Source organism: Pterocles gutturalis, unplaced genomic scaffold (genome assembly GCF_000699245.1).
Source record: "Pterocles gutturalis isolate BGI_N339 unplaced genomic scaffold, ASM69924v1 scaffold18995, whole genome shotgun sequence".
In the NCBI taxonomy this organism is placed as follows: Eukaryota; Metazoa; Chordata; class Aves; order Pterocliformes; family Pteroclidae; genus Pterocles; species Pterocles gutturalis.
The window spans coordinates 363-20,797 of record NW_010146263.1 but is presented as its reverse complement, the minus strand read 5'-3'; the positions used below and the strand labels follow the sequence as shown (position 1 = coordinate 20,797).

The window sequence follows — 20,435 nt, the reverse complement described above, 5'->3', positions numbered from 1 at the left end:
GAACTGTTCTCTGCCTTATCCTTGTACAGGAGCCAGATGTGCTCATCCCCCTTGGCAGCTTTTGTCGGACCCTAACGAGATTGGTACGATGTTTGCTCCCACTCTCCTGGTCTTAATCAAAATCAAAAGGCTGGATAGACATTTTCCCAATCTGTCATTCTACACGTACCTAAAATATTTACAGAGGAAAAGGTTCTCGCTCCCGAGAACAGAGTTAACTTGCTTTCAAACAAAACCCCTCCCAATTCCATGTTAACAACTGTGAGAGTATGTCCTGAACCCCAGCCCTATGAGTTCAGCCTGACACATCTGTAAATGATCTTCAGCAGCAGGATCGGACCCAGAGGATCAGACTTGGAAGGGACCGCAGCATCCGCAGCCTGCAAACACCAAAACCGAGCCTCTCTCAGGGCACTGGATAAAGCAGAGCTCGAGCAACAGGAAGCATGCGAAGGCAGCTTGGAAAGGAGTCAGGAAAAAAACCCAACGTTCATTCTGAAGACAGTTTCAGGTCTGGAAGGAATCGATGCAAAAAAATGCCAGGGGTGAGGAAGCTTTCAGGTGCTCCCGTGGTACCCTGGGCGGGGAACGCAGGCGGCACCTCTCAAAGGAAGGAGCAGACGGAAACGGTTGTGCAGCCCTGGGGTCTCAGGTGCACAATCAGAAAATGAAACTCCTACAGAGCTGCTCTGCACCCAGCCCATCTCCATCCAGAACCATCGCACTCGGCACCATCACCACTACAACTTGCATCGGTATTTTTGTAGGGAAGAAGGTGGAGAAAAAATAAAAAGCACAGTTACTATTTGACTTGCTCACAACCTGCTGACAGAGAACCACAGAAGAGTGACCACAAGACACGAAGAAGAGGCCTGAACGGATTCTTTTGGTACAAGAACGACGCAGGGGGTGAGGGTCTCTGCCCCAAGGCTGCAAAGGCTCATCTCAGCCCTGGCGCACGGAGCTGAGATTGGCTTTGTGGGGCACACTGCTGAGGCACACAGCTAGGAACGTGATGGAGAGACGGCGAGGAGTTGGGACACATCACCGATTCATTCCCTTTATAGAGCTGGCCTGGCAAGACAGGCTCTAAGCTTCCTCCTCGGGAGGAATGCACACGGAAATGTCACACACCTCCTCCACTCCCAAACCCCCCCAGGAAGTTTCAGAAGTGCCATAATCCACAAAGGACACAAGGTGAATCTCATCCTGAGAACTCCCTCTGTTGTTCCTGGAAAAAAACCCTTTGCTTCAAACCCAGGGCTTACCTGAGGGGACAGGGAAAGTCATAAATAGCTTGAGCTTCTCCCAAAATACATTTGAGGAAAGGCAAAGGATTACCTCAAAGGTCAGGAAAACAGTCATTTTTAAACACTGTAAACATGCAGGGTGGCAAAGCTGCCTGCCCCAGTTACCCCAGCTCGATTGCTTTTAAGACGTTGCCTTGGCTTCAAAGCTGAAAGTCTTCTTGTCCTGGAAACAGCTCTGATGTCCCACCCCACCGTCCTTAGCTAGCAGGTCCGTCACAAACGACCGCCGGCTCTGTCCCTTTGGCCATGAAGCTCATCGTCCAGTAATCTGCGCTGGCATAACCTTTGGGAGATGCAACAGAGGCTGTGTGAGATGGATCCGTGTTTAATGACTGCTGACGCTTCCTGGGAAGTGATGGGGACATGCAGAAGCTCTTTGGAAAGACACTGCCCTCACTGACACGCTGGGTTTGTAACACCCGCTGGAGCGCTGTGTCTTGTGCAGCCCATACTGCTCAGGTTTGTTTGGGGGTTTTGTTTGTTTGCTTGTTTTTTAAACTGAGCATCTCATAGTGTCCCATTCTTTGTGTTCCAGACCACAAACTCCCAGCCCAGAAGGATCACTCCTCTGTACTGGTACAGGCAGAAACACACCAGTTTGGAGGCAGGAATGGCAGACACCACCTTCTAAGGTGTCAGACAGAAAAGACCCAGCTGGAAGCAGTCTCCTGACTCCAAGGGATCTCCCAGACCCTGCGTGACACAGCACCAGTACTCACCCAAATCTCCAGCTTCCAGCTCCACCTTGAACATCTCACAGTGACCTCTGCACTCGTCCAGAGGTACCACCATCAGGGTGAGCTGTCCGCTCCCAACAGCAAAGAGGTTGTGCAAACTGTAGCTCTAGGAAGAGAGGAGAATATTTCAAAAACCTTGCTGGCTTTTCTTGGGTCTGTCCGATCAAACAAGGGGCAAGTCAGTGCCCTGCGGCAAGGTGAGACAGCGCAGACCACAGGTTTGCTGCTCCCCCCGTTACCAGCAGATCACAGCTGCATGCAAGGGTTCTCCTCCCCTCTTCTGTCCAAGGCCATGCAGGCCATCCACGCCCACAAAAGCCCACAGGAAAACTAGAGGAGATCAGGCTAGAAGCCTGAAATGTCCCTGTCTTCAGTGAAACAGCTCCGTGGTATGTATCTCGGAATGAGATGAGTCTCGGTGAGACTCACTGCCAGGAACAGCTCCTAAAACGCAACTGCTAAATGAATTCTGCCCAACTGTGCACAAAAAGACCGTTTTTTCAGCCAGCTACAAAGTAAGGGCAGGACAAAAATGTGAACGGAGGTGGGACACCCCACGGGCATCTTTAACAGCCGAGGGAGACGGATGCAGTGTACCACCCGCACAAAGCCAGGCACAGCTTCTGGGCGGTACAGCAACCTTGAGACACCACCTTACACAGGGATGGACAGACCCGGTACAACACTAAACCCTTCTGTCAGGATTGTATCTGCTGAAAATGTCCTGCAAGTCCCCCTAAGACGTGGGGGACAACTCACAGACAGGGAGATACTGTCTCTGGAATGAATTTCTCACCTTATTCCCCAAATCTGGATGGCGGATGAGGAAGCAGCTCTCCAGGGACACTGTCTTGGGGAAGGACAGGAAAGAGGAAGTGGGGAAAAATTCCTGCAGGATCCGAGTTTTATTCACAGATTTGTTCCTAAACAAAACAGAACAGCTCACATTAAAGAAATATCATGCAACAATAACACTTGCATTTAAAAGGCTAATTTCCAAGATCAAAATTCTTCACAAATATTCATGCTTGATAAACAGCATGACAGACTAGACCCTAGGAGCAAAATTCACCCTCTCAGCATCTAAACCTGTGCTCCTTCGTATCGTCCTCTTAGTATCTGCAGCAGGACCATGCAAACAGGGAACAAGCAGATCATGATGGATGCCTAAACTTAATTTCCCTCCCCTCTTCCCTTAAAATGATCTGACTCATTGATCAGACCCATTAATTACAAACGACGCAAAGAGGTGGCATTGTACGCAGCCGTAACTGAAACCACATGGCGAGGCGGGGGGAATCCAAGTCTATTTTCTAGGCCAGGGAATGTAACTGGAAAAGACAGGGTGCGGCTTGTTATTTTTACATCTCTGTCTAGTGGCTTGACATGATTAATCCTTCTGCACCCTGATCATCCGTCCATCGGTGCTGCGGTCAAGAAATGCAGCAAGATCCCATCTAAGCATCAGCCAAAGCACGGGCTCCACCATGGCCTCTCCAAATCTGCTCCTCTGCTCATACAAATGTGCCGGAGACCCTGCTCCACACCAGGTGGCAACTTCCCACGTTACTTCTCACCCTTCTCCACATGAAGAGACTTTGCTAATACGCTGGGTTGCTCTGCAGCCTCAGAGAGCTCTGAATTGTTCACACGAAAGGCTTTAGCAAAAAGCTTTCTGTTAACAGGGGGTCAGGGTTGGCCATTTTTCCTGCGTGAGACCGAACACAAATTGCAGGATCCTCTAGCTTTCTGTTACTTCTCAGTGTTTTGCAAAAGTCATGCTATCTCTTCACAGTCAGCACTCACGGTGGAGGATTTCCCCTGAGCAGAGAGAGGTGATCAGAAATATAAACCTCAGGTGATCAGACCACAGCCCAGATGATTAACGTAGGGCCCGAGGAACAGGACTGAGCAGTCACCGGGATATTTTTGTCTTGTAAGGGGAGCAATACCTCAAGTCCCAGCCACAACACTCCATTTTTAGTGCAGAAGTCTTCTCCCTGGATCAAACCAGTGCTGGCAAGCAGACAGAAGCCTGTAACCCACTCCTGCTCCCCCTCCCTCCAGTTAAAGTGCAGCTTGCAAGCTCCTGGCAGTTCACCCAGGCAAAGAGCCTTGCAGACGGGATGTATACATCTATCACACGTTTCGTATTTCACTCACCAGGGAAAGAAAAATGGACAGCTCCAAAATTCAGCTGAATTTTCTTCTATTAAAACCTCTGCCAGTTCTGGATCCTGGGACTGAAAATGCTTCAGTTCTTCATAGGAGAGCTGCTGCCCTGTCTTAAATGATACAAAACAAAGATAAAAGCTGTGCACCTAGGGTTCCTCCCAGCTCCCATCCCCATCCCGGCCAACAAACGTCCAAGAGTGACAGCCATATAGACTGCTAAGCTTCCAACCACAGCGATTAGTCACAGGAACAACTTGCTCAGGATGCAGTGAGCTCCCCACCCCCTGACATCTTTAAACTGGGGATAAATGTCTTCTTCGACATGTGTTCTACCTCCATCAGCAATTTGAGTTTGTGGTTGAAAATACCGGGCAGGGGTCTTTGGCTGGTGCTATTCAAGAGTTTGGATTAATCATCCGGCCTTACAAATCGATGCATTACCTTGATTAGAAAAGGCTGAGAACTCTGGAGTTTTTCTGATAGTTCTCCGAAGTCTGTCACTATCTGAAGGCTTTTCACAGCAGAACAGACTGTGCAGTTTGCTGGAAGCGTAGAAGTGTTCTGTCTGCAACCTGCTGCCCACCAGTCCTGGCATTCTTGGGAAGAAACAAGAGAAACGTGCTTCATAAGACCAAAAATGAAATGGAGACAGACTCGATGAGAAATTCATTATCCCTAACAGGAAACACTGACATTTCTTATAGCTTCCGATGGCTGTAAGTTACTCAAAAGAGCAAGCTTCACTGGGGCAGGGAACTCATCACAGAACGTTTCCAGCACAGGCTGAAGATTTTGGAGGTACCGCTCAGGGCCGGGAGAAATAGGAGAGCTTGATGGACATTCTACTTCTCGGTATATATGAGAGGCTATTGATAGAAGGATGGCAACTACCAGAGACAGTGCAATTAAACTGAAACAAGTCCACAAGCAAAAGAGCAATCCAAACATGTTATCAAGAAGATACCCAGAAGACAAAAAAAAAAAGATCCAGGTTGAAAAGAATAACTCTAACACAGTTAACACTGGTGCCATGAACCCTGCCAAGACATAGCTGAAATCACTGCCCTCCCCTTTACCTCTGTGGTAATTAAGAAATTAAGAAAGTTTGCCCAGTCTGTGATGTGCAGAAGATGCTGGGGAATGCAGGATTTCACCAAGATGTGCTACTGCTGTTTTCATTCATCCCATGCACTGAAGATGAAATGGGGAGAAAAGCCCCACCATGAGGAGCCCCTGGACCACAGCTATATCCAGTTTAAATTCCAGAAGTTGTTGTTACACCACAATTGGCTGAACTGGCCTACAACCAACACTGCATACGTTTACATCCTCAAGGATTCAATTTTTACATAAAACCATCTCTTGATGCCTATAACCTGTCTCCCTCTTTCAACCTTACAGCCCTCCCAGCACAAAAAAAACAAGTAAATATTAACAGAAGTGACACATTGCAGCACTGAATGAAGAGGACAAGATCCAATAACGCTGAATCCCCCACGTACTTCCATGCTCGAGGATCTGGAGCAGCAACTGCCACACTAAAAGGACGTGACTCTAATTTCGTGGCGGTGACAGCCCTGGTTCTGCAGCCGTAAGATGTTTAACTCAGGCAGTGGCAGCAAACCCACCCCAACACCTGATCTGTCAGGGTGGGTTAGGAAAAAAACCAAGGCTCAGGACACACCTCACGTGAAACATCCAGAGATCTGTCCCCACGACAGGCTCACCCGTCCCGGCTGGTGCCAGCACATGTCAGAACAGCTCATGGCTCCTGGACATGGCTGCAGGCCACCCACTCGGGACATGGAGTGGATGGGAAAGGGAAGAGAGGAGAGGTTGGGAAGGCTGTCTGAAAAATCAGGTTGTGAAACAAGGAAGCACAGAGGCTTTTCTGGGGGGGAAAAAAAAAACAAGACCATGTAGAGCCTGCCTGTTACTGCCATCACGGGTTCCTGCCATGCACACGCTCCTGTGCATGGGTAATAATTGGTGAACAGCACTTAACAGGAAAGCTCTTGCTTTATTTTTCCCTCCAACATCTGCAACAGACAAACAGGGATGTTATAGAGGATCTAGGTTCATTGGGACATAAGAACAAGGAGCAGATTTGGATTAATTTTGCTTTTTTTCCTGTCTAAATATCTCCAGTCAACTCCCAAATGCTGCATTTCCCACCCTACTGCTGGGATATGGACTGAAAGGGATCAGGATATAATTCCTGGCCTTTCTGGAAGACGTGTCTACACTGCTTTCAGGGCAAGGGGTAAAAAGGCAAAGCAAAGTGTAAAATCCTTATTGCAAGCAGAAGTCCCACTCCCATGAGAAACTGCTCCAACGTACTTTCCCTCCCTGCTCACAAAAAAGAAAATCTTTGTTCCACTGCCTGTAGAAAGCTTCAATTTTATAACAACAAAAAACCTCAACTCACAAAAACCAGCTGGTCAGTGGCAGGAAACAAAAGACTGAAAGATCTCAGCAGAGGAAGGGCAGTCACCATGAAGAGAACAAGAAAACTTATCTTATGGTCCCTCATCATACAGGGAGCAGCAATACCATAATTTCTTTTGGGGCAAAATTTAGAAACCTCACCCCAGAGCATTAAGCACAGTTTTCCCAAAATTTTCTCTCCGGGCTGCACCCCACCTAAGGGGATGCTAATCAGCTTGACCGTACAGAGCTTGATTCCTCTTTTGAGCCAGGCTGGGATATTTGCATTCCCAATTGCTCGATTCAGGAGGTTATTTCTTTTCCCCATGAATAACCCAAGCGGAGCACGGTTGAGACGCATTTCAAATGCCGCAAGTGGAGTTGTGGGATTTTTTTTTTTTTTTGTAATTAATCTTTTAGATTTATTGTTGAGGGTGTTAGTCTGTGCACCAGCATGTGTGTGACTGGCATGACAAGTACGGGCAGCGAAAAGCGCCTGCCCTTCCCAGGGAGGGAGGGAGAAGAGCCTGCGCGCAGAGGAGAGGGCAATGCAACTGCACGCTGGGGACCGGAGCAGGAGTTTTACCAAGGATGCTTATTTTCTCTTTCAATTACCCTCCCTGCATTCCTTTTACATTATCCCCCTGCCCAGACACCCTGGGGGATTATTTGGGTTTAAGCCGGGCCCGCTGTCTGTGCGCACGCACAATCTGCTGGGAGACTGAAAAGCAAGATGCGCTCTTCATCCCACGTGCAGCCGTCACACCATGGTCCCATCCACTCGCATTCAGACATTAAAGTGCTGGGCGTGTGCGATCATCCCTGCGGAGCTGGAGTGCGGGAAAGCAGCTGGAGCACGGACACGTACAACTATCCATTACGCGACACAAGCGCGGGCCAGTCCCAACGAACCTCTCCTCCGCGCCTGTGCTCTCCCACCCCTCTTTGAGGAGCAGCCTCCGGTTTGTTAAGCAGAACCTCAGTTTCCCATCACTCATACCCACCTCCTATTTGCTTTTTTGCTTTATTAGCTCTCCAGAACAAGAGCTGTCTTCTCCTGTGTCAGGGTAACTCCTCGCAGAGCCAGGGCTGGGGACTTCCAGCTGCTAACACAGCACAGACGAAGAGATAACAACTTTCCTTAAAGCACATCTATGATTAATGCTAGAAGGAGCTGATGACTGTACTTTCCACTATGCAGAAAAATAATGTTCAACTTACAATTAATTTAAAATGAGTACCCCGCCCTTCTTGGCCATTTTCACAGAGGATCTCCCATGTTTTTTGGCTGTCCCCAGCACTACAGAGGGGTGTGTGTGCACACAAGCCCAGAGATGCTGGGTGTGGATGCTCAGATTGGAAGCTCAGAGGTTACTGAGAAGACCTGGCCCTGCTTCTGCCCATCGCAGCGAAGCAATAAAACTTATGGAACCTTGCCCACATAGATCCGAGAGCAGGACCTCAGCAACAGCCCTGCTCTCTTTAGAGACCACGTGGAGGATGAAATATCACTCTGCCACTGCAGCAAGTTCAAAGAGAAGCCCTGTAGCAAGAGGACCTTTTGCTCCTGCAAGACACACAGAGCCAAGGGCTGCTCCTGGCCCTAACAAAGTGTTGAAAACATAAAACCTCCAGCATGTAGAGCTGCAGGTGCTGAGGCAGCCTCCTGGCTCCCCACCAAGCTGGTTTGCTCCCCAGCACTCAGGACTGCAAGGCTGAAGAAATATCCAGCAGACAAGCAACAAGTCTGCACAGGGAAGTCTGGTCCAGGGGAAAGGAAACTCCCCCAGGACTTCACAGTCCCCCCCAAGTCTTGTGTCCTTACGGGTTGTTGCCACCACCACCCATGACAACCAGAAGCAAGCTCTCCAGAGCGCTGTCTAATGCACAAAGCAGCTCCACAATGTGCAAAAGTCGGTGCCAAATCCCCAATTCCTCTTTCTGAGGATGACGCTATTCCCCAGTCCCACCACAGACCTCACTGGGCACTAGTGCTAGGAGGATTCAAGCAACTTCAACAAGTTGAACCCAGAGCTCTCAAGAAAGACTGGCCCGTGCCCTGAACAGTCACAAGGCATTTCTCTGTCCGCTCTTTGCAGGTCCATTGTACGAACCTGGTTGTTCCATTAACACCCACAACCCTTCTGGACTGTCCCTCAAGAACGACAGAAACAGTTGTCATCAGGGCAGGTCAGCAGGTAAAGCTCAGGGCTCTCAAAAAGCATGACCAACTCTGCCCAGGCCACTTCAAAGGTAAGCTCAGGAGGATGCGGGCCCGACCCAGTGACTCATTTATGGCGCTGCACCGACAGCCACAACCTTTCTCCTCTGTGCAATGAGCAGATGCTGATTTCCATTTTTACAGTGTCTCCCCACAGCTACCCGTTTGTAAGAGCTGGAGGATTTTTCAAGGTGGATCTGAAGACCGCTCAAAGGAAGGGACGAGGACCTCAGCCTACCCTCTGCTGTCTCTGACCACACCTTCCCCTCCGCCAAAGGGACCTTTTACAGATGACAGCCTGTGAAATACTGACCTCCTCCACTCACTTTCACAGCAAAAGCCCAACCACAAGCCGATTCTGATGGCTGACATAGGGCAGAGGTTTTTAAGAGACATCCAGTCCCACCTGTAAGATTCCCAGCGATGATCCTCCGTGCTCTGACATCCAGTCCCTATCACAGAAGGGCTGCAGCTCTCCCTCCACTTGGAAATATCTAGCTTCCAGATGCTGGGTTTTACAGTGCTGTTTTCCATTATTTTAAGGACAGGGATTTGCAAGGTCTAGCCCTTAACCTTAAAGCGAAGTTGCAGCTCATAACCTACTGTTATGGCTTTGACAGCCAAAGAATACGCAGGCCAGGTTGTTCTTGCTCCTAAGATACAACTAGCCACTTGCTGCATGGGGACCACTGCAGATACTACACTCCTCCAGTATATACCTCGTTACTTGCGGTGCTATGCCACTGCAGCAGGTTATACCATATCACCACGCCCCCTTTCCCAGCTTTTATAGAAAGATAAAACAGTATTTTAAAAACTCAAAGCAATTTAGACATCAATTCATGATCACAATCCATGACATGGGTAAATCTCATCGTTCTTACTTTATAGACGTAGAAATTAAGAGCTCTGTAGTTACTCTGTGGCACAAGAGATGTTCAGAGCACTTTGTTGCAAAAGCAACGTTTCCCAAGCTCCATCTTGCTGAAATTTTTCACTGGGCTACAAATTAATTTGATCATTTATGATGTCATGTCAAAGTCAGGCTGAACTGATGGGTCCATGAGTAAGCCAGACAGGAATTATAAGGAGTGCTTATTAATTACAGTGCAGAAGTCCTGATTAAGGAATGTATCACAGAGGGGTTTAAAATATATACCACAAAGAGCATCACTGTTCAGCATCAGATCCTCACCTCTTTCTCATATTCAACTTTTTTGTAGTTCTGAGTATACTGAATACATTTATGCCAGGAGAAGAAAGTACCTCCCAGTCTGATTCATAGAATTTTTAGGAACAACCAGCAACAAAATAACAGCTAAATAAAGCCACCAGGAAACCCTTCTTTTCGTTCTGGGTAAAAAGTCAACACCTGGAAGAACTACTCACTCATTTCACTAATGGGTAACGGCTGGTGCAGCAACTGAAGGGTGATTAGTCAATCTCCAGCAAAGCACAAAAATGATTTTGATCCAACAAGACATTGTGAAATCCAGTCTGCCCAGCCTAGCCCAGGAGGAACTCACAGTCCATTGGAGCAAAAGGGCTTTGGTCCCAGGAGAAATCTGCACCTACCCGTCTAGAAAACTGAAAGCAGGGATCAAGCTGTCAGGAAAGCCTCCAAAGTCCACTCCAGCCTGCACCTTTGGTTCCACGCCTCAGAAAACAGCTTGTGCTGCTCTGGCAGCGTCCGCGTGAGCAATCTGCCTCGGAGGAACAGCAGGCTTTTGAAGCCAGTCCCTCCCAGTTGCTGCCACTTGCCCGATGGTGGCTTGAGTCTGTGAAAGGTGTGACGTGTCAGTGTCACCAGGGCAAACAGGGCTCTGCTGGGCTGCTCAATGCCTCTGCAAGGAGGTCATGTATGGCACAATCACTCTCTTTCCAGGGAAGCAAATGAGAGAACAAGAAAATCTGGAAGCATCATAATATAGAAGCAAAAGGAAGAGTTTTTCACGTTCTGGATTACAAGGAGTTGGGGTGACTTTACTGTCAACAAATCCAAGTAACAATCCACTGGCTGAATGGAGGCCAAAGTCAAGCAGTAGATGAAAACAGCTTGGCACCACCCTGCTCTGCAAAGTCAGCCTTTTTATCTCCCCACCCCCCTTTGAGCCAACACACGTCTGTTGGTCACTCTCAGGTTATAATATAAGAGTCGTTTACACACACACACAAAGATCAGATAAACTGGCAGCTGCACAGGGATGGGAGGGAGCCCTGCACGGTGCTGCAACCCACAGCACGCCCACATCCACCTCAAAATGCTCTAGCCCCCAGAGCGGGTGTATGAGAATGTGCACGAACACAAGAGCAAAGCAGCTTGACTTTGCTTAGGAAATAAAAAAAAAACTCAAATTCTCTGTGAGCGAGAGGAAAAGGCCATGCTGAAGGCAGCAAGAAGTCAGAAACCAGATTCTGCTTTACCTCCCAAGCAGCTTTATTGTGCAATTCTTTCATTCAGAGCAGGCCCGTGTTCCTCAGGCTCATGCATCGCTGAACCCAGCGGGTCAGACGCAGCGTTGCTGCAAAACCTGCGGGGAAAGGCTGGCTGGATACCTGGGTGCTCAGCCCACGCTGCACTCAAGAAGCAGAAAGTCCACCCTCGTGTAAGACAGGCGTGCTGGATGCTCCCCTTCTGCACAGAGCTGCGCCAAGGATAAACATGCTTCAGGGCTACAGTAAGAGGAGGAGAAGAGGAGGGTGAGAAGCAGAGAGAAACGTGGCTGTGGCTCACTGCAGGCTGCCTGCAAAGGGTTAAGATGAAGAAGAAGCCAGGACCTGGCCAGGAGCAAAGGCAAGCCTCCAGCTCAACTGAAGGTAGCCAGCCAAGAGGCAGAGGCTGCTGTCCTCCCCCAGTAACCCAGCCTGCTGTGACCCGTCCCCACAAACAGCTCTGGCACCCAGCAGGCCTGGGGATGTGACAGTGACAGGCCATTTACAAGGTGCTGCTTAAACACAGCTCCTCCAGCGGGGTTCCTGTCTCTAAAATAGATAAAATCCATAACCATGATTTTAGCCCTACTGGTCTAGGCAAAAAGGAGTACTGAACACAAGGAGTCTTCTCCAAGCTGGGGGTAACTCTCAAGGGACCCCTTTTCCGACACTGAGCTTGTGTCTGATTTTAGGTGTGCTGAGCAGCTACCTATCCAGCTGGGTCCTGAACTCTGCAGGGTGGACGCACTCAGGTCCAGGTCTCATTAGTAGAAGCAAAGTTGGATTTTCCTTGAGGTCACTACAAACCCCTGCTATCAGCAGGACGTGCAAATTGTCACATTGTTGGACAAGAGCCTGTTCGCCACTGACAGGCCCTCTCTCCTCAGGTTTTTGAGCTGCAAGGACTGACCTGACCATGGGCAGACACACAAGCTAATGCAAGAGCAGCTGAACGCTCTGCTCATCCCGTCATCGCTCCCTGCGGCCGGCAAGGAAAAGTCATCAACTGGCTGACAACAAAAATCACCTTTAGATGTTAACAACGCTATAAGGACGTCACACAGTTGCGAAGGGCAGAACCACTAAAAACCAGGCAGAGTGACCACCATTGTGGTTTTAAAACTTCTGTTAAAAAAAAGAGAAGAGCCCTTTTCGTTTGGCACCAATGACTACAGCCTTTGAGAGCTCATTATAGTACTTCCTAATGCTTGCAGGGAAGTACTCGTACCACTACTTTGCACCAGAGAACTGAAACCTGTCCATCCCAGCTTATGTCAGAGCAGAGAAACAAATCCAGTACGCCCCGCTTTCTCCTTGGAACAGCACTGGAAAGCCTTGAGTTAACCCACCCCAAACCCACCCTGTTCCTTACAGCAGACCCCGAGGTCTGCAAACCCCTCACCTCCCGGGGGGGGTACACAAAGCGCTGATCTACCCGACCAACAGCCGCCCGAGGCGAGAGGCGTTTCCCCCAGCCTGCAGTAGGCAGCGTGACCCAGCGCTGGGGCTTTCACAAGCTCTGTGTAAACACGAGCGCAGGAAGAGCAAATGCAAACCATATTTCCACAGAACTTTTCCCCAGTCAAAGGGACCTTGGTTCCTAGCCCTGGGAAAACAGCTGAAAAAAAGGCACGGACGCCAAACCCAAGGGTCTAAGAGTCAACTTTGAAGAAACAAAGGGTGGGAACATTGGTTTTAATTTGGGAATTGATCTGGGGGAGAAAGCCAGTAAGCAACAGAACAGAGAGACAGGCAAGAAGGAAATTTACTTTGGACCTAATCCTACAAACTTAACGCAAGAGAGATCTTTGCGGACACTGCTCCTCACCTCGGCCGCTCAAAGGTCCACCCACAGCCCCCGACAGACAGGCAGCCCTTGTCCTCTGCAGCACGGCTCCTGGGGCGGAAGGGATGAGGATGAAGGGGAGAGTGAAGGCAGGAGGGAGAGGGGAGCAGAGTCCTGCCCCCCTGCCCCTCCCAAAGCCTCCCCACCACTCTAACTCGGGTTCTGGCTCTCAGGGGAAACCAGGCGTCCAAAGTCTCCTTGTTCTGCAACACAAACCTGGCTGCTCAGCCCACACCTCCCAAGGGACCGGGCTCCAACCTGCAATCCCGGAGACAGGAAAACTGCCCCAAGCCCACGACTCCCCGAGCAGGCTCAGGAGGGACGGCATGGCCCCAGACCATGCCCCTGCCTGCCCAGGCAGCTTCTAGGCCCGGAGGAAGCGAACCGAACCGCCCACACTCGCCACGGCTGGGCTCTGTCTGCACCACGTTGGGCGGTGTGGAAGGGGGACGTCTGCCAGCACTGCCGGTGGGCCAAGGCAGCCTCCACGCTGCTAACAGGTGGCTTTCAACAAAAACAGCCCAAGCTGGATTTGAACTGGTGCCCGAGCACAGAAAGCTCCAAATTGCATCCTCAGCCCCCTCAAAAAAATTTTCATCTACCAGGATCTACATAGAAAAAGGAAGAGGAGTCTGGACGTCAAGTCCTTTGGTTAGTGTTTTTCTCCGCTGCTCGGTCTTCTTGCACAGTGTCCTCTCCTATGCAAGGATGCACCGGAGAACACTCAACCAGCTTGCAAGACCTTACGCTCACCTCAGCAAGCTGGATGACAAGCCGTAGCGTTAACCCCTTCCCTTCAGCAGACCCCAAGGCTAAAACTAAGAGCAAAACATTCCATCAGGCACAAGGCAGGGCTGAAAGAGAGCTCGGCAGACCGCTGAGCCACACGCCACAAAACTCTCTCTTCCCCATCCCTGCTGGATGGCCTTACCATGGGCCGCTCGGCAGCAAGCTGTGAAGGTGACACCAGTGCCTCTGGGAGAGCCGGATGCTGGGACAGCCCTGGTGACCACAGCTGCCTGCCGGGAAGCCAGGACATGAGGGATTCCCACAGGAAGCCTGCCAAGTCTCAGCCATGCTCCCATTCGAACAGCCAAGATCTGCTCCAGCCATCCCAGGCGAATCTGCTAATTGGGACATGCTGTGGTTTCCACCACAACCTAATCCTGTTGGAAAAACAGAGCAGGAACTGCCTCGTCCCCTCTGTACCTCCTCTCCTTTCCCCAGAGCTGGCTTGCTGCCCACCCTATTGCTCATCACTCCAGAAGATTTCCGGGACTCATGGAGGCATGAGGGATTTTATATGCATTTGAACAACCTTGCATCCTTCCTCTCCATCCGTCCTTCCCTTCTCCCCTGCTCCTTTGGATGTCTCCCAGACTTGCTCCTGCTCTTATTTATCTTCACCGCAAGACACTTGTGACTTCAGGCAACCCTAGTCCTATAAACCTTTTGCTGTTCCACAGAACCATCCTGGGCTTTCCCCATCCAAGCGGGCCCTGCAGCATCCAAAGGAGGAACCTGTCAACCTTCTGAACAAAATTTCACTGAACAAATACAAGCATTAAAGTTCCTGTTGGTTTCCTTCTCCCTACAGAAGCAGAGGGGTGTTCACTCACGCCAACGCTAGAATGCAGGAGATAAGCAGGCTACCAATGTCAAGTGCTATCAGAGCCATCTCCTCGCCTTTGTTTCTTCCTCCCTGCGAGAGATTCCAGTGTATAAGGAAGGAGACGAACAATGGGGGATACCCCGTCCCACCCATATGAACCCAAATCAACAGAAATCCCATGTGTCAGCGGAAGAGAGGGAGACACACAGAGAAAACGCAGAACGGCGCTGGCATTTCAGGGCACCCTTTTTAGCTACGGCAGGAAGGTCAGAGCCAGAACAGACAACTCCAACACAATGAGCTGCCGAAGCTAAATATAAACCCGTCGAGGGCATGGATACAGGAGTTTGTTTTTACAGTGAGCCGACAGACGGTCAACATTGTGCCACATCCCTGCTCAAAATAATTCACAGCTTTATCATTACTGACAGTCTTTGTATTTTATCAAAGAGGCAGAGCCCAGGCTTACGCTCGTTTGCCAGTCTAAGTCAGTGGAAATGATTAACTGAGAACAAGAAATAATCAAACTTTTCCATTTCTATTATGCCAGTCTAGGAAAATATATTATTTTCCTCTTCCATGATGGGATCACCTCAATAGGGAGCCACTTATCTGGCTTCCTCACACACACACACATTTACCCTTAATGTTATGTTAACTCCTACGAACACCGTGGCTCTCAAGCCCGCAGTCCTTTCCCAATATGTCACTAGGCAAAAACGTCTTTTCCTTAAACCCGGGTCACACGTTGAGGTGTCTACACAGATATTCAGATCTGGTTAACAAGCTGGTTTTGCCTGCTTACTCAGAAAAAATAAAAAAGGTGACATTTACCCAGCGTAACTATCTCAGTATGATTCTCAGAACTGCAGAGATTTTTAGAGGAAGGGGAACTCCTGGGAAAGAAAAGAAACTTGAGGTGTTAAAAGCAAGGAAAAGAGAATATGCAAGAACAAAATTATGAATTTGGAGATAAAACATGCTTCAGCCCCAAAGAATGGATGGGAAAGAGCCCTCGCTAGAATTCGGGATGCTATTTTTAAGTACAGTGGTAAGAAAAGAGAAAACCATAGTGCCATGCCAGTAAGACATTTGTTATTTGGTGCCCAGGGAGACGCTCAAATGATTCGCATGGCTGGTATTTAACTTGGTATTTCTTGCTAGGCTCATGTTACCGCAGAGAAACCATTTCCTTACTCTCAAGCATATACTTCTTGGCAATAGGCAGAGAGAGCAGGCGGATGTGACCGATGAGGGAGCCCCAGGCATGGGCTCTGGAGAGCGGAGCTTCAGGCGGCAGCGGGCTGTATGGCTGGATCACGAAGTAAACAGTCAGCAAGACAAGTCCCAGTGTGAGCAGGCCCTGGGAGAGAAACCAGGCATGTAATTAATGATGCTGCAATGAGCCGATGTGTCTTCAGAACAGGACACACCTTCTGGCTGGTATCAAAGGGTGGTGGCTGTGCGCTGGAAGATGAACACTCCAATTTTTGCTGTGGCTCCTCATTCAACTGCAATGCTATCTGCCTACAGAGCTGTCACGCAGTTTTATTGTTAGGGCTGTCCAAGAATGAAATTAAGCAGCCTTCAAACCCAAGCCACATACCTCTCTCTCTTCATATATGCCCTGCAAATAATCCAGCTCCCGAGCAAGGAGGATTATCCACAGATAGTTCCGATTCCTCCCACCTAATCAAATAAAAATTTGTACTTCTGCCATGCCTCTTACACAAGGTTTTCAAGGCTTTTTGCAAACATCTGTCAAGCCTCGAAATGCTTTGGCAGAGCTGGCACCAGTTCCCTCCCCCACAGCAGAATCCCAAATAAGCCTTACAGAGATGACGTGATGCATTTCTCCCCCCCCGGCCAAAGTCAAAGTGAATCAACAGCAAAAACAAGAACGGAAGCCGAAAGTTCAAATTTCCAGTTTCCTGTTCTCCTGCCTCGCTTCACAGCTTTTTATAGGATGTGAGGAGGAAAGCTTGATTTTTTTTCTACATGGAAACCATCATGATGATTTTGCAAAGATCACACTAAAATATTACTGATTATTATGCCAGTGGGAAGGTCTTAATCCTTGAACCTGCCTAACAACAGCATCCTTTCACCCACTTCGCAAAACTTTTTACAGCATCTTTTAGTTAAGGGTCTCAAAACATTTTTCTAGCATCAAGCACCATGGCAACAGGTTTATTTTATAGACTAGAAGGAGAATAAACACAGGTGGAAGCTTGTAACAGGGTCAGAAACAGAACCTGGACCTCTTCATTATTCAACCCTGAACTTTAAGATTCTCCCTCCTTCCTCACACGTCCACTGAGGGTGCTGACACTGGCAATTTTTGCCTGAAGAATCAATCCAAGTCTCGTTCTTTAATAATTTAAGGAGAGGAAAGTGTTGACATGTTAAACTTGCAAAACACATGAGCCATTTTAAATCTCAGTCAGCTGCCTTCTGTTTTCAAACCAGCTCATGGGATGAAGCAAGGAAGCTACGCTACACAGCTCTTTAAATAAAGAACTCAGAAAAATTCATCAAGAAAATGCACTGGGAAATAAAAGGCTCAGGTGCAAAAGGAAAACTTCTGACCCTCAAACGGTCTGTGCATGCACAAAAGACATCTTACCTTGTAGAGAGCCACTAAGATGGGGTAACGTGGAGGTCCCCTTTGGGGTTCATTTCTTTCCAAGAGCTGCTTGATGAATTTCTCGATGGCTTTTTCTGACATCCCACACTGGTGGCCAGTCTGCCTCACCAGATCAATCGTCTCGGACAGCTTATCATAAATGCTGAGCTCATTGGCTGAAAGCTCCATGGCCTCCGATGAAAAATCCCTGTGGAGAGATTCAGCACGTTAACAGAAAACACGCTGTGGCCATATACAGCTCAACGCCAGCATGTGCAGAGAGATCACAGGAACATCACAACAGCCAGGCAAGGAGGAAGGCTTCTCTGGAGCAAACCTGATTGCAGCCAAGGGCACAACATTTACCTGCAATCCTAACAGTCTCTGCTGGTTCTGTATCTCCCGGGGAACGAAAGAAGTCACAAAATTTCCTGACAAGAGAAAAACCGGCCAAGATTTGCAGCTTATGCAAATGAACAAAGCTTCCCAGAAATCACTGAAACTCCATTTCTTTATCTATTCCAAATGAATCCATCCCATAAAGTGATTGCTCACCAAGCGCAAGAACCAGCGATACAAAGCTGATCACCACACACAGTACCCAAGCTAAGCTCTCTTGCACTACAATTTCAGTTGCTTATTTTAACATAGATTTGTTTTCATCAAATCCCCTGTCAGCAGTATGAACAGGACAGAGAAATAAGCCGTATGTACGGGGCAAAGTTCAACAGTTTACAATTTGCTTAACTTTTCGCAATCTGATGTCCGGGTCAACTGATTATTGAGTAACAGTAATGACAGCAGCGTGCTCTGCGGGTGACAAAAGCTCCTGCGTTCCTCTGAAAGTTTGCCTCCAGGTCATTCACACGCCAAAATGCCCCGTAACTAAATGGCATTGTGAATGCCAGACAGACACAAAATTGCATTTGACAGCAAATTATTTCCCACCGAGAAATTTCAACAGGGGAAGCTTGTAAGAACATACCTATGAGCGATCAACATTAAGATGCCAAAAAAAGAAATGTGTTCCTCCTCCACCACCCCTGCCTGCCACAAAGGCAGAGCCTCATGACACCAAGAGCAGCAGATGGGCTGAAGAAAAGATGCAAAGAAATTGCTGGACAAGCTAATAGCTGCCAACATGAGAATCCCATTGTCAGAGCCTCGGACAAACACTGCTGGGGGAAAGGGAGCATCTGCGAGGCCTGGCTTTGCTTCTTGTTTCTGAGCTGGGAAAACTGTAACCTGGATCAAACTGGGACAACTGAAACTCTTTTCTGGAGAGACACAGTTTAGCGATGCGTTTGCCCTGAAAGCACAGACTGAGGGCGACCACATAAAACCACAAGAAGCACGACGGATACACCCAGCTCAGAGCTGAAAATGGACATCAGGCCCCCCGTCTGCCTTTTGCTCCAGCTACCACCTGAGAGCAGGAACCAGCTGGTGAATCCAGCGTGCTGCTTCACCCAGCTCACCACCTTGCTCCACAAAGTCTGGCGCTGTGCTGCATGAACCGTATGATTACTTACCCAGGTCTCCTCAGCACACACCTCCCAGCACAGCCTGCAGTTTAAAAGCACAGATCCATTTTGCTCACTTGAGACCAAGCTGACAAGCGCTGGGTAACACGCCACCCAAACTCAGATTTGCTCTGCTCTAACTCATCCCGGCTGCTCCCACAGGACAAATCAGCCATAAATGTATGTATGCATATACCAAGAAATAAGATTCTCTTGTTAGACAATCAGCCTTAAAATCTGATTCGCCTTGAAAGAACTGGCCAACAGCTCTCCCCCTAAACCATGGGCTCCTACAAAACACAACTCAAGCAATGGCATTTTTAATATTTTTTTTTCTGCAATGATAGGGTGTAGTTTCAGAAAAAAACAAAACCAAAAGAAAACAACACTTTTCAACAGGACTACCAGCTTTCAATTGCTCCTCTCTTCCCCCCCAAGATCAACTCCCTGTCCTGCTCTTGCACATTTGTTTATGTGATCACATGGTGAATCAGATCAGGAAAATTATCTGGCTGAAAAATAACCCCTATTTGTTTGGTCAGCAGCTGCCTAAGCATCCAACTGGAGCAGTTAGTGTCAGATGTTATATTAACATCAGTGTCAAATTTCTAGCCACAGCCTTAGAAACACCAAAAGAGTAAAATGCCAAATTAAAACCTAACCCCAAGCGCGCAACGAGAACATGCTGCACTACATTGTCAGGTTAATTAGCTCCTGGCCCTGTTCTACTGACATTCCTCGCGTTCCAGGCAAATATTTGTCCCAGATCTTACCACCTGAGCAGCCCCATGGGCTAGCAAAGCTGCCCCAAACCAGGTTTGATCAATAATATCTCGTTATGGATCCTAAGCTCTCCAAGGCAAGGACCTTTTCTTCTCATCTGTAAAGCACCTGGCATGCACTCGACTCTATAAAAACAATACATTGCTTTACTAACTCATTTATGTAATAGCCTGATTCATATAACAAGCAAGAGCCAGCACATCTGCAGGATATTAAATGCCTTTTTTCTTTTCCCCCAGCTTTTATGATTGCCCTAGTTGCCTCGACACTGCAACTGGTGTGCTAAATGGTCTGAAAGGTTATCTAGCTTCCTCTGGCTCCTGTGCGCCAAAGCTTTCACCTGTGAAGCTCTCCTGTGCTGAATTCCAGCAGATTCATCAAGCTTCCCCTGCTTAAAACACCTACCCCTACAGAAATGCTGCTGAACACAGTGACTTCCCCCTTTCCAACCAGCAGAACCATGCTGTTATGACAAAATGCCATGACACACCCCAGTTCTCCCCCCTCTCCGTCCGTACTCAACTCTGACAAACACCTCCACAGACAACCCCTGCGACTCCCAGCCACCAAAAACCCACCGCAGCTCCTTGACAAACTCAAGAACGACCTATGTCCTCAGCTCGGAAATAAGGCACTACGCTCCCACATTGTCTGGCGAACAGATGAGGCCTTAAAAACCAAATAACAACTCATTATTCCCCTTCCAATACAACCGACAAAATCATAACAACAGCCTACTTTT

The 20,435-nt window shown here is 48.6% G+C and overlaps 1 protein-coding gene across 1 annotated transcript; it reads right to left on the bottom strand.

The window, feature by feature from the left end:
- Positions 1-1,298: 1,298 nt before the first annotated feature.
- LOC104459270 (chromosome unknown open reading frame, human C6orf89) lies at positions 1,299-17,590 on the bottom strand. The gene is made up of 7 exons (XM_010085686.1): positions 17,388-17,590; positions 15,959-16,124; positions 4,664-4,818; positions 4,211-4,332; positions 2,844-2,970; positions 2,030-2,153; positions 1,299-1,593 (listed from the first exon to the last, which is right to left on the bottom strand). Exons 1-7 carry the CDS (start codon positions 17,574-17,576, stop codon positions 1,508-1,510), a joined length of 969 nt encoding a protein of 322 aa, XP_010083988.1. The 5' UTR covers positions 17,577-17,590; the 3' UTR covers positions 1,299-1,507.
- Positions 17,591-20,435: the final 2,845 nt, after the last annotated feature.